This window comes from Eptatretus burgeri, chromosome 14, assembly GCF_056783735.1.
Source record: "Eptatretus burgeri isolate ZD-2024b chromosome 14, Ebu_testis_v1, whole genome shotgun sequence".
NCBI lineage: Eukaryota > Metazoa > Chordata > Myxini > Myxiniformes > Myxinidae > Eptatretus > Eptatretus burgeri.
The window spans coordinates 49,138,907-49,150,556 of record NC_140974.1 but is presented as its reverse complement, the minus strand read 5'-3'; the positions used below and the strand labels follow the sequence as shown (position 1 = coordinate 49,150,556).

At 46.8% G+C, this 11,650-nt stretch overlaps 1 protein-coding gene across 1 annotated transcript in view; it reads left to right on the top strand.

Annotated features, from left to right (window-relative positions):
* Nucleotides 1–1,863: 1,863 nt before the first annotated feature.
* Nucleotides 1,864–11,650, top strand: part of LOC147013142 (keratin, type I cytoskeletal 18-like) — a 42,034-nt gene continuing 32,247 nt past the window's right edge. Inside the window, exon 1 of the mRNA XM_085853443.1 lies at nucleotides 1,864–2,942. Within this exon, the coding sequence (XP_085709569.1) occupies nucleotides 2,893–2,942 (50 nt within the window). The 5' untranslated portion in view covers nucleotides 1,864–2,892. The remainder of the gene's footprint in view (nucleotides 2,943–11,650) is intronic.

Below are 11,650 nucleotides of genomic sequence, written 5' to 3'. Positions count from 1 at the left end.
CCATCTCTGACTTATTTCCATTTGTTACTGGAGTTCTTGAGGGGTGTACACTGGCCCCACACTTTTCCGTGCTTGTGTGGACTGAATTCTGGGGAGAATATCAGAGAAATCAATCTGCTGTGCATCGTTTGGGAATGTCAAGAATTCTGACGTTGTTTTCACAGATGACACAGTCATCTTTGCGGAGACTCTGGATATCCTTTTGGGAGTCCTCGAGCTGCAGAATGATGAATCAGCGCCCCTGGGATTACAGGTTTCCTGGGTCAAAACTAAGATCCAGGCTTTCAATGACATCTTGGATGCTGCTATCTTGTCTGTTCCTGTTTGTGGTGAGGATGTTGACGTCATGGAGAGATTCACTTACCTTGGCAGTGATATTCACGTCTCTGCTGGCTATGAGCCTGAGGTCAATAGATGTCTGCGTCGGGCCTGGGGAGTCATGGATTCACTGGATAATGGGGTGTGACGCTGTCAGTACCTGTGCAGAAGGATGAAATTCCGAGTCTTCAGGTCCTCGGTGCTTCCATTCTTGCTCTACGGATGTGAGACTTGAACTTTGACTAGCGATCTGAGATGGAGACTTAATTCCTATGGTACCAGGTCTCTTCGGAGAATCCTTGGAGATTGCTGGTCGGACATTGTGTCCACTGAGCGGTTGCTGAGAGAGACTCAAATGAGATTTGTTATCTGCATAGTCCTTGACCATTAGTTGTGGCTGTATGGACATGTGGCTCGTTTTCCTGACGCTGATCCTGCTCACCAGATTCTCTCAGCGAGGGAACCTCATGAGTGGAGGAGGGTCAATGGGCCGACCACGTGCCTCGTGCTTGCAGAAAGTTGATCAGCATCTCAAGGAGATGGGGATGGGCCAGGTATCTACCTGGGGGATAGCCAGACCGGGGCCTCTGGAGTACCAGCGGGAAATGGATGCAGCGACACGCTGCTCCGGCGCATACTCCTAGACCTACCTTGAAGACTCCAAGCAGATATTGGAGTGTATCCTACATGCAGAGGTAATATATATATATATATATATATATATATATATATATATATATATATATATATATATATATATATATCAGCTTCATACTGTATTTTAGAGGTGGGGTTTGTGCATTAAGTGGTTGTTTAGCAACAATAAGAGGTGCCTCTTCCTTGGTTCACAATGTATTTTGCTTGGCGGTGCATTTCACCACTCTTGTGATGCAAAAATGCTGACAACAAAAAATATTATTGTTTCTTTCCATGTCTTTGGTATTTCATTTTGGAAATCTCTGTATTTTGTGGATATTCAAATGCACTGGACAAAGCGTGCCTTGTGTCTGTGTTCAACTTGCCAGGCCAAAGCAAATCTTTCTTTATAATCTGGGTTTTCCAATACAACAACTTATCATTAACACGGGGACATTTTGCACCAATGAATACATCTTTTGAATGTTTGTTACAACCAGGGTGTTTGATACAGAGGTATTTCTTCTTCTTCTTCTCCCTTTGTTTTTCAATACAGTGGAGGTTCGTGGAAGATCTAGATTCTAGCACACTGAACGGATTAGGATGTAACAGACAAAAACAGGATGCAAAACACATGCATGGAAAGGAAACTCCAAGGAAGAAAAACTGGAAAATTTGGAGGGATTTGGGTGGGGTTAACGAGGGTAGAAAAGATCATGGTTTTGGATTGGAGACTATCTGAGATGGTGGTGAACAGCTGTCTTGAAGACAAGGAGGAAAGAATAGGAGGATGTGGAAGTTGATTCCACATGCAGGAAAAAAAGAGAAACGAATGAGTGGAGGTGAACAATGATTCAGGATTTAGGTAGTTTCACCAGAAGGGAGTTGATGGTGGGCTGTGGGAGCTCTGCAGACACCTGGGGGGGGGGGGGGACAAAGCATGGAAAGAGCAGGGTGTGTAAGACCAGAAAAGAGTTGGAAGAAAACAGAGAAACCACCGACCTGTCGACCATGGTGAAGTCATAAGCCCATTTACTCAGCTTCAGTGTGGGAGATTTCAATGATCTTGAAGGCCTTGGTTTCCACAGCGTCAAGCTGAGCAAGATGTGAGGCAGGGGAGCCAGTCCAGAGAGGAGAGCAGTACTCCATCAAGCTGAAAATGAAGGTCTTGCCTTCATCCACAGCTTGATGGAGTATATACATGGAGAGAGAGACAGAGAGAAAGATATCAGACCTCCATCACTGTAGTGGGTACCAGGAAGCAAGTGCCTCACCTGCCTATTGCTGTATGCTTCCTGACCATCCACACATTAACCTGTCTGGGGTACACAAACCAGTTGTGGAGGTGGCCAGGAACAATTGCAATTTTATAAAGGCTCTGCTAGCTGAATAGTTGCGTCGGCTCTGTCTTGAGGCATGAGCTAAGCAGAACTACAGCCTCCGGCTTCGCAGTAGGATCGTACTGCAGCCAATACCAGGAAGAGAATTAAGTTCTCAATTTTATAAATCAGTCCACCCCGTACGCATCAAGGGAACATCCATGGACACGCATTATGGGCCTGACCCTTATCAGGGTGGAGCAGAAGCTCCTCCCCAGAAGCTCCTCTACAAATTATTATTAAATGACATCAAAGAAAGTGGAATAGATGTGATCTCTGTTGTAGAGAGGAATGAAGGATTCAGTGTTGAAAAACACTTCTCTGCTTTTCACTTTGTATGCACAAACAATTAATAATCATAAACATCAAAGCTAAGTACTGTGTGTGTGTGTGTGTGTGTGTGTGTGTGTGTGTGTGTGTGTGTGTGTGTGTGTGTGTGTGTGTGTGTGTGTGTGTGTGTGTGTGTGTGTGTGTGTGTGTGTGTGTGTGTGTGTGTGTGTGTCTTTTTCCGATTTTCTGAGTACAGATTGAGTGTGCCAAAGTGGACAACACGCGCCTCATGCTGGAGATGGAAAATGCAAGACTCGCTGCGGAGGATTTTGAAGTCAAGTAAGCACGAACAATGATTGGTTGTTGCATCAACTTTTTTTTCTTTTTAACCGATGAGGGGTGGGTAGAGGGGTCCGTAAGCACATTATCTCAGGGAATCAATCATCAAAGGAAATTGGAAAAAGAGGAATGGAATGCTCTTCAGTTTTTAATCTCGCACTAAACTGAAATCGAGAGACCAGACATGTATTCTTATTCATTACCTTTATACTTTATTTATTTTAATACAGGATTCTACAGTTCAGGTTGGAGCTTCAACAAATATACCATGTGCAGGATAAAGATGTTAGACATCAATGTGCTGTGATGTGAATTACAAGGACTTCAGTCAACAATGGAGGAATAAATTTGGTATGTGGGAGAATGAACCTGGGTTCTCCAACATGCCATGCGATTTGAACCTAGGTCTCTGACATCATAAGCCATTGGTTCAGAGAGAAACGCCAAATGGGCCAACCAACCTGTTAATGTAACAAATATTAGACCAGAAAGCATCTTAAAATGCCAAGCCCGTCCGCATCCACTTCGTACTCAAACTGAACTTTTCTTTTTTGGTATATGTGGTCGAGGCTCATGGAAGAGCCCTGAATGGATTAGGATGCAACAGGAAAAAGGAACAGCAGAGAGGGAGGAAACACCAACAGCAGAGTTGAAGGCCAATATAAAGGCAGACATGGACAAACAATGGGTGTGGGGAGGAATGGAGGTGGGAGAGGATGCATGGGGTGGACAAGATGGATACAGAAGGAAACTCCCAGGAGGGAAAAACTGGAAATTTGGAAGGAGGAAGGCTTGTAGTTTCACTTCACTTCAATAAGTCAATTTCTCACTGCCCTTGTACTGATCTTACACCTCCCAACCCCCAGAAGTACCTCTGGCTGTGACTTCCCCTCTGCTCGCACTTCTAAATTAGTTTGCCTGTGTGCTGTACAGCTTTCAAACAGTGACGACTCCATCTACATCTCTCTCAGACAACATGGACAAACTTTTATCCACTCATCCCAATTCTCTCTCTTCCTCATTTGTGGTGATTTCAATTGTCACCATGTAAATTGGCTGGGAGTTGGTACCTCTCTCACCAGCCAAGGCATTTCAGCAAAGGGCCTCTGTGACTCCGTGGGACTAAATCAATCTGTAAATGTTCCAACCCAGATTTTCCCCAATGGCAAATCGTCCCTTCTGGACTTGGGGATAACTAACTTTCCTGCAAATGTCTCCTGCTCTTCCTCTGTTGGTTGGTTGTTCCAGTTGGTTCATCTGATCATATGCTTGTGGATGTCAACATGTCTCTCGTTATTCACAGAGAGGTGCCTCAATGCTGGCAAATCTGGCAGTTCACTCAGGCAGCCATCCCTTCAGGACTGGACTCTCATATCTACGGCCCCTGACATTAACTCAGCTTGGGAATTCTTCCACCGAAACCTCCTCTCATGCACAGATTTATCCCATCTCACCATCAATTAACCTACCTTTCTTCCTTCCCATCATACACTGAATCATGTGGTGAGGCGGTTTCTCTGAATCAACTTGCCTTCTCTATCGAAAATGCCATTATGACCAAATACAATCTCAGTACATTCCAAAAAGTCCTCGACAAGTGTGTGTCCACTCTCAGGAGAGAGGAAACAACATCTGTCCAACCTCACGATTGGACTTTCAAATTGTTTCCCTCCTCTAAAACCTATTGATACCTTGTTAAGTCTGTCTCTTGTGTATGCTCCCCTTCCATCTCCTCAAATGGCACCAGAGCTGACTCCACTTGTGAGATGGCTAAGCGCCCCAATTCTGTGTTTGCTTCCAAATCTTGTGTCCCCAACCCCTCACTCTTGGTGTTTATCCTTCTCCATCATACCCAACTGTTCCTGGACTCTGTGTCTTTTGCACCTGAGAAGGTGGAGAAGGTTCTCTCAACCCTCGACTCTGTGCTACTGGACCAGACAGCATCAGTCCACATGTTCTAAAAACCTGCTCTGCTGCTCTTTCACATCCACTCTCTGCCCTTTTCACCCTATAATTTGCCCAAGGTCATCTTCAATATGCTTGGAAATCAGCCAACATCACTGTATTACATAAAAAAGGTGCAAGAACTGATCACCTTCATGACAGACTTATAAGCTTACTTCCAATCATCAGCAAGGTCATGGAATACATTAGCACAGTTGATGCTCCCACACCAGACGCAACGTGCTGCTCCAGCACATGCTCCCATAACTGACCTGACCTGACTGTACCTATGGTCAGCAGCCAAATGACAAAGAGGAGGGGTAGGGCTAATTGCTGTTGGGATGACACCACATAATATTATTGAACATTCTAAGTGACACATTTCACTCATATGATGTAAATCAATAATTCCAAAGGATTTTTTAGGTTTAAGATGAAATGATTCAATAGGTAAAGAAAAGGTGAGTGCAGTTAGATATGTATATGTTGCAGGGACTGTGGACCATTCAACACAGAGGTATCAGAAGGAAGGACACCCTCTTCCGGGGACTGCTTCCTGCCAGAAATGTTTTTTTTTTCCACATTCTTGTGATTTCTTGCCTTAAAATGCAGGAAAGTTCAAGTTAGAGTCTTAAGGTGAATGTCATGCCATCTTAATGACATTTCATAAAGCCTGGTGTTGGCTTCGTGGTTAGGGTGGCGGCTTGGGATCCGATGGTCCTGAGTTCAAGCCCTATTGGCCGCTGAATCAAAATACACCAGGAAGTTGGCTCAGCCTGTCATCCTTCTGAGGTCGGCAAAATGAGCATCAGTGTATGGGTAAGGGGGACACTGCATCAGCGGCATCGCCATGTCCCAACCAATGATGCAACCAGCAGCCACAGGCTGCACTTGAGAGAGAGAATGACATTTCATCAGAAACATTGGATCTGTGAATGGAATGTCGTGAAACAAAACCTGGCCTGGAAGCAAAATAACATTGTCGCACAAAAATATGAATATTAAAATTTTTATTCACGTTTGCTTGTCGTTATATTTATATATATATATATATATATATATATATATATATATATATATATATATATATATATATATATATATATATATATATATATATATATATATATATATATATATATATATATATATATATACAGTGGGAAGAACAAGTATTTGATACACTGCCGATTTTGCAGGTTTTCCCACTTACAAAGCACATAGAGGTCTGTAATTTTTATCATAGGTACACTTCAACTGTGAAAGACTGAATCTAAAATAAAAATCCTGAAAATCACATTGTATGATTTTTAAATAATTAATTTGCATTTTATTGCTTGAAATAAGTATTTGATACATCAGACAAACAGAATTTAATATTTGGTACAGAAACCTTTGTTTGCAATTACAGAGATCAGACCTTTCCTGTAGTTCTTAACCAGGTTTGCACAGACTGCAGCAGGGATTTTGGCCCACTCCTGCATACAGATCTTCTCCAGATCCTTCAGGTTTTGGGCTGTCACTAGGTAACACAGACTTTCAGCTCCCTCCAAAGATTTTCCATTGGGTTCAGCTCTGTAGACTGGCGAGGCCACTCCAGGACCATGAGATGCTTCTTACGGAGCCACTCCTTTGTTGCCATGGCTGTGTGTTTCGGGTCGTTGTCATGCTGGAAGACCCAGCCACGCCCCATCGAAAATGCTCTTGTTGAGGGAAGGAGGTTGTTGGCCAAGATCTCGTGATACATGGCCCCATCCATCCTCCCCTCAATACAGTGCAGTCGTCCTGTCCCCTTTGCAGAAAAGCATCCCCAAATAATGATGTTTCCACCTCCATGCTTCACGGTTGGGATGGTGTTCTTAGGGTTGTACTCATCCTTCTTCTTCCTCCAAACACGGCGAGTGGAGTTTAAACCAAAAAGCTCTATTTTGGTCTCATCAGTCCACATGACCTTCTCCCATTCCTCCACTGGATCATCCAGATGGTCATTGGCAAACTTCAGACAAGCCTGGACATGCGCTGGCTTGAGCAGAGGGACCTTTCATGCGCTGCAGGATTTTAATCCATGACAGCGTAGTGTGTTACTGATGGTTAATTTTGATACTGTGGTCCCAGCTCTCTTCAGGTCATTGACCAGGTCCTGCCGTGTCGTTCTGGGCTGATCCCTCACCTTTCTCATGATCATTAAGGCTCCACGAGGTGAGATCTTGCATGGAGCCCCAGACCGAGGGAGATTGACTGTTATCTTGAACTTCTTTCATTTTCTAATAATTGCGCCAACAGTTGTTGCCTTCTCACCAAGCTGCTTGCCTATTGTCCTGTAGCCCATCTCAGCCTTGTGCAAGTCTACAATTTTGTCCCTGATGTCCTTCGACAGCTCTCTGGTCTTGCCCATTGTGGAGAGGTTGGAGTTTGATTGATTGAATGTGGACAGCTGTCTTTTATGCAGATAACGAGTTGAAACAGGTGCAGTTAATACAGGTAATGAGTGGAGAATGGGAGGGCTTCTTAAAGACAAAACTAACAGGTCTGTGAGAGCCGGAATTCTTACTAGTTAGTAGGTGATCAAATACTTATTTCATGCAATAAAATGCAAATGAATTATTTTAAAATCATACAATGTGATTTTCAGGATTTTTGTTTTAGATTCCTTCTTTCACAGTTGAAGTGTGCCTATGATAAAAATTACAGACCTCTACGTGCTTTGTAAGTGGGAAGGGGGGGAGGGGGGCTATCTTGGGTTCCCACCAAACTCCCCGGAATTGCAGGCCATCGCACATGGATAATTCCATGATGTGGCAGGTCGCTAACCGACCGTGAATACCAACAACTCAACCACGTGACCTAGGATCCTCCGTCTAGTTTATCTGGTGATCTAGAAAAATAACCACAAGATCTAATTACCGAGGGACACGCCCTCTGTATGCCTTGTCAGAACCGGATCACCTTACCGGATCAGATGCAGCCGAGTGACACTGCCAAGGATGTACCGGCGAAGAGGAACCGATCAGAGGGAAAAAAGTCCCGGCTCGGTTAGGATACGGACCATGCTGGATCAATGAAAGAAAAGACACAAACGAGCTCGGAACATTTCTGCAAATAATGTATTAACAGGCAGGCGAGGAAAGATATGTAGCACAGTGAATAGATTTTATTGTTTGTGATTATGGATAGGAAGAAAAGTGTGGTGCGACAATAATACAAGCAACTTGCAAAAGCAGACACAGAGCAGACTTATCCCGATATAATTCTTGTACACTCTTAACTTAAGCGAGAACAGGCGCCATGACACACACACACACACACACACGCACACGCACACGCACACGCACACGCACACACACAACCACACACACACGCACACACATCCCGATGAAGAGGAGTTAATGACAAGAGAGAGGAGAGGAGATGAGGCTAACGATCTCTCAATACCTTGCACGATTGACCGACCACACCACAAATACGTTTTGGGAGGATGCTCCGCTGGGCGATACCTCCCTGACATTTGGCGCATCGTCTCCTGCTTCGTGGCACTTCAAGCAGCTCGCATCGATCCAGAGAAATGAGGTGCGCCCGACAGGCGTGAAGGAAGGACAGATGGTTCCAAGCTGCGGAATCTTCTCGCTCTGAGCACAGTGACACGAATCGCCCTGCACCGAACACCTGGGCCATCCACGGCGACCGGTGGTCAGCACCAGTCAATGTGCCTGTAAGCTGCCTGCCTGCCTGCCTGTAAGCTGCCTGCCTGTAAGCCATGCGGCCCAAGCCGTACAGCGCACCTCTGCCTGGCTGCAGCCTCGCCGGGCGGATAGGCGAAAGGATGTTCGCTGTCCGTGGGAGACAACCGCGGCCGCGGTGGTCAGCGAAGACCGACGGTAAGATGCTATGGTAACACATGCGCAGACCCGAACAAGATGTGTGCCACTCGCGCCCCGCTCCGTGTGCAATAATAAATTACCCCGGGGCTATGCCCGGGTCCGCCGCCATCAAGCATGCGGTCATTCATCAAAAGCGGTGGTGTGCGCAGCGCCAGCCCCGATCTGTGTCAGGAACCAAGGGAAAAGATAGAATATAATTAGTCTCCAGATGCCAGGCCCATCCCCATCTCCTTGAGATGATGGTCAACCTGCTGCAACCATGAGGCACGTGGTCGGCCCACTGGCCTCCTCCACTCATGAGACTCCCTCGCTGAGAGAATCTGGTGAGCAGGATCAGCATCAGGAAAACGAGCCACATGTCCATATAGCCGCAGCTGACGCTCACAGACTATGCAGGTAACAAATCTCATCCGAGTCTCTCACAGCAACCGCTCGTTGGACACAAAATCCGACCAGCGATAGCCAAGGATTCTCCGAAGAGACCTGGTACCAAAGGAATTAAGTCTCCGTCTCAGATCCTTGGTCAAAGTCCAAGTCTCGCACCCATAGAGCAAGACTGGAAGTACCAAGGACATGAAGACTCGGACTTTCGTCCTCCCGCACAGGTACCGGCAGCACCACACCCCATGATCCAGTGAATCCATGACTCCCCAGGCCCGACCCAGACGTCTATTGACCTCCGGCTCACAACCTGCGGAGACATGAATATCACTGCCAAGGTAAGTGAATCTCTCCACGACCTCAACATCCTCACCACAAACAGACACAGACAGGACAGCAGCATCCAAGATGTCACCAAAAGCCTGGATCTTAGTTTTGACCCAAGAAATCCGTAATCCCAATGGCTCCGACTCCTCATTCAGCACCTCGAGGACCCCCAAGAGGATGTCTAAAGTCTCCGCAAAGATGACTGCATCATCTGCAAAATCAAGGTCCGAGATCTTGACATTGCCAAACGATGCACCGCAACTTGATCTCTCCGACATCCTCCCAAAAATCCAGTCCATACAAGTGCTGAAAAGTGTGGGGGCAAGTACACATCCCTGATGAACTCCAGTAACAACTGGAAATAAGTCAGAGATGGTACCACCACACTTCACAGCACTCTCAGTACCAGAGTAGAGTTCAGACATCAGATCGATCAGTTTCGGTGGCACCCCACGAAGACCAAGAATCCTCCAGAGGACATCCCGATTCACTGAATCGAACGCTTTACAGAGATCAACATAGGCTGCAAGCAGCCCCTGCCGAAACTCTCATCTGCGTTCGGTGAGGACACGAAGTGCAAGGATACGGTCAATCGTTGAACCCTTTGGTGTAAAGCCTGACTGCTCTGGATGCTGGTGCTCAAGCAGATGGTGGCGAACCCTATCAAGAATTATCCGAGCAAAGACCTTGCCCAGCACTGAGAGCAGCGTCACCCCTCGGTAGTTGTTGCAGTCTTGGCGATCACCCTTCCCTTTCCAGAGAGGGACAACAAGGCCCCTCTTCCAGTCAGTTGGGATGATGCCTGTGTTCCAGGCAGAGCACAAAACTGCATGCAACGACACGAGTGCAGCATTTCCACCAGCCTTGAGAAGTTCAGCATGGATGCCACAGATCCCTGGAGCTTTGCCCCGTTTCAACTGGTTCACCGCAGCCCGTGTTTCCACAAGCGATGGTGGACCACAGTTGATTCGAGGGTCGGCAACAGGGATTGTAACACCCTTGACGTCCAACTCGACAGCTGGGGGATCAGCCTGGTACAACCGCTCAAAGTAACCGGCCCAGCGGGCCTTCACTTCAGACTCCTCTGTCAAGAGCCTACCACTCTCTGCTCGAACTGCAGTGCTCCGAGGGATGGGCTTGGATGAACGTAAAGCGCAAATTCCCCTGTAAGCAGGACGAGAATCACCTGTCCACAGGTGATGCTCTACCCCCTCACAGATTCCTCGCACATAGGCCTCCTTGTCCACCCTCAGTGCAAGTACAGTTTTACGCCTCAGCTCCCTGAACAGCTCAGCTCTGCCATTCAGCCTGGCCCTGCGACTCTGGTCAATGGTATCCAGTGTCCCTTGAGAGACAAAATTCTTCTTTGTCCTGCGGTGAACTCCAAGGCATCCACCGGCAACATTAAGGACGGTGGTCTTGAAGGTGCTCCACAACTCTTCAGGACCCCCCAAAGCACCCAGACCCCCCAAGTGTCCACTCAGCCTGTTCGCAAACTCCTCAGCTACTCTCTCATCCCTGAGCTTGCCAACATCCAGCCTTGGCTGGGATGGTACCATTCTCCAGGATTTAAGGTGCAGCTTTAGAGTTGCTACAACAAGCCTGTGGTCAGTATTGAGGAACTGAGCACTCCGGTAGACCCTGCAGTTCTGGATCATCCTCCAACGACCGTCAATGAGGACATGGTCAATCTCCTTTGCCACACCGCCAGCGTTGGAATACCAAGTCCAGCGATGAGCTTGTGGGCGCTGAAACCATGAACCAGCCACCCTAAGTCCATGACTTCTTGCAAAGTAAAGGAACTTAGTGCTATTCTGGTTCATAGTTCCTGACCCATGGGGACCAACACACACCTCATAACCATCCCTATCAGTTCCAGTCGATGCATTGAAATCCCCCAAGACTAGAAGTGTATCTCGTCTGGGGCACTGATTAACCACAGACTCGAGTGTGGCGTAGAATGCATCCTTCACGGTGAGATCACTCGCCTCAGTCGGAGCATAAATAGAGACCAGGGAAATGACACCTAAGGAGTGACGAATCCTTAATCTCATAATACGCTCGTTGACCGGTGTTACCTCAATTATCATTGGGGTCAGCTTATTGGACACAGCTACAGCAACTCCTTGGGTATGGTAACCATCAGGGCGACCAGACCAATAGTAGGTGTAACCACCC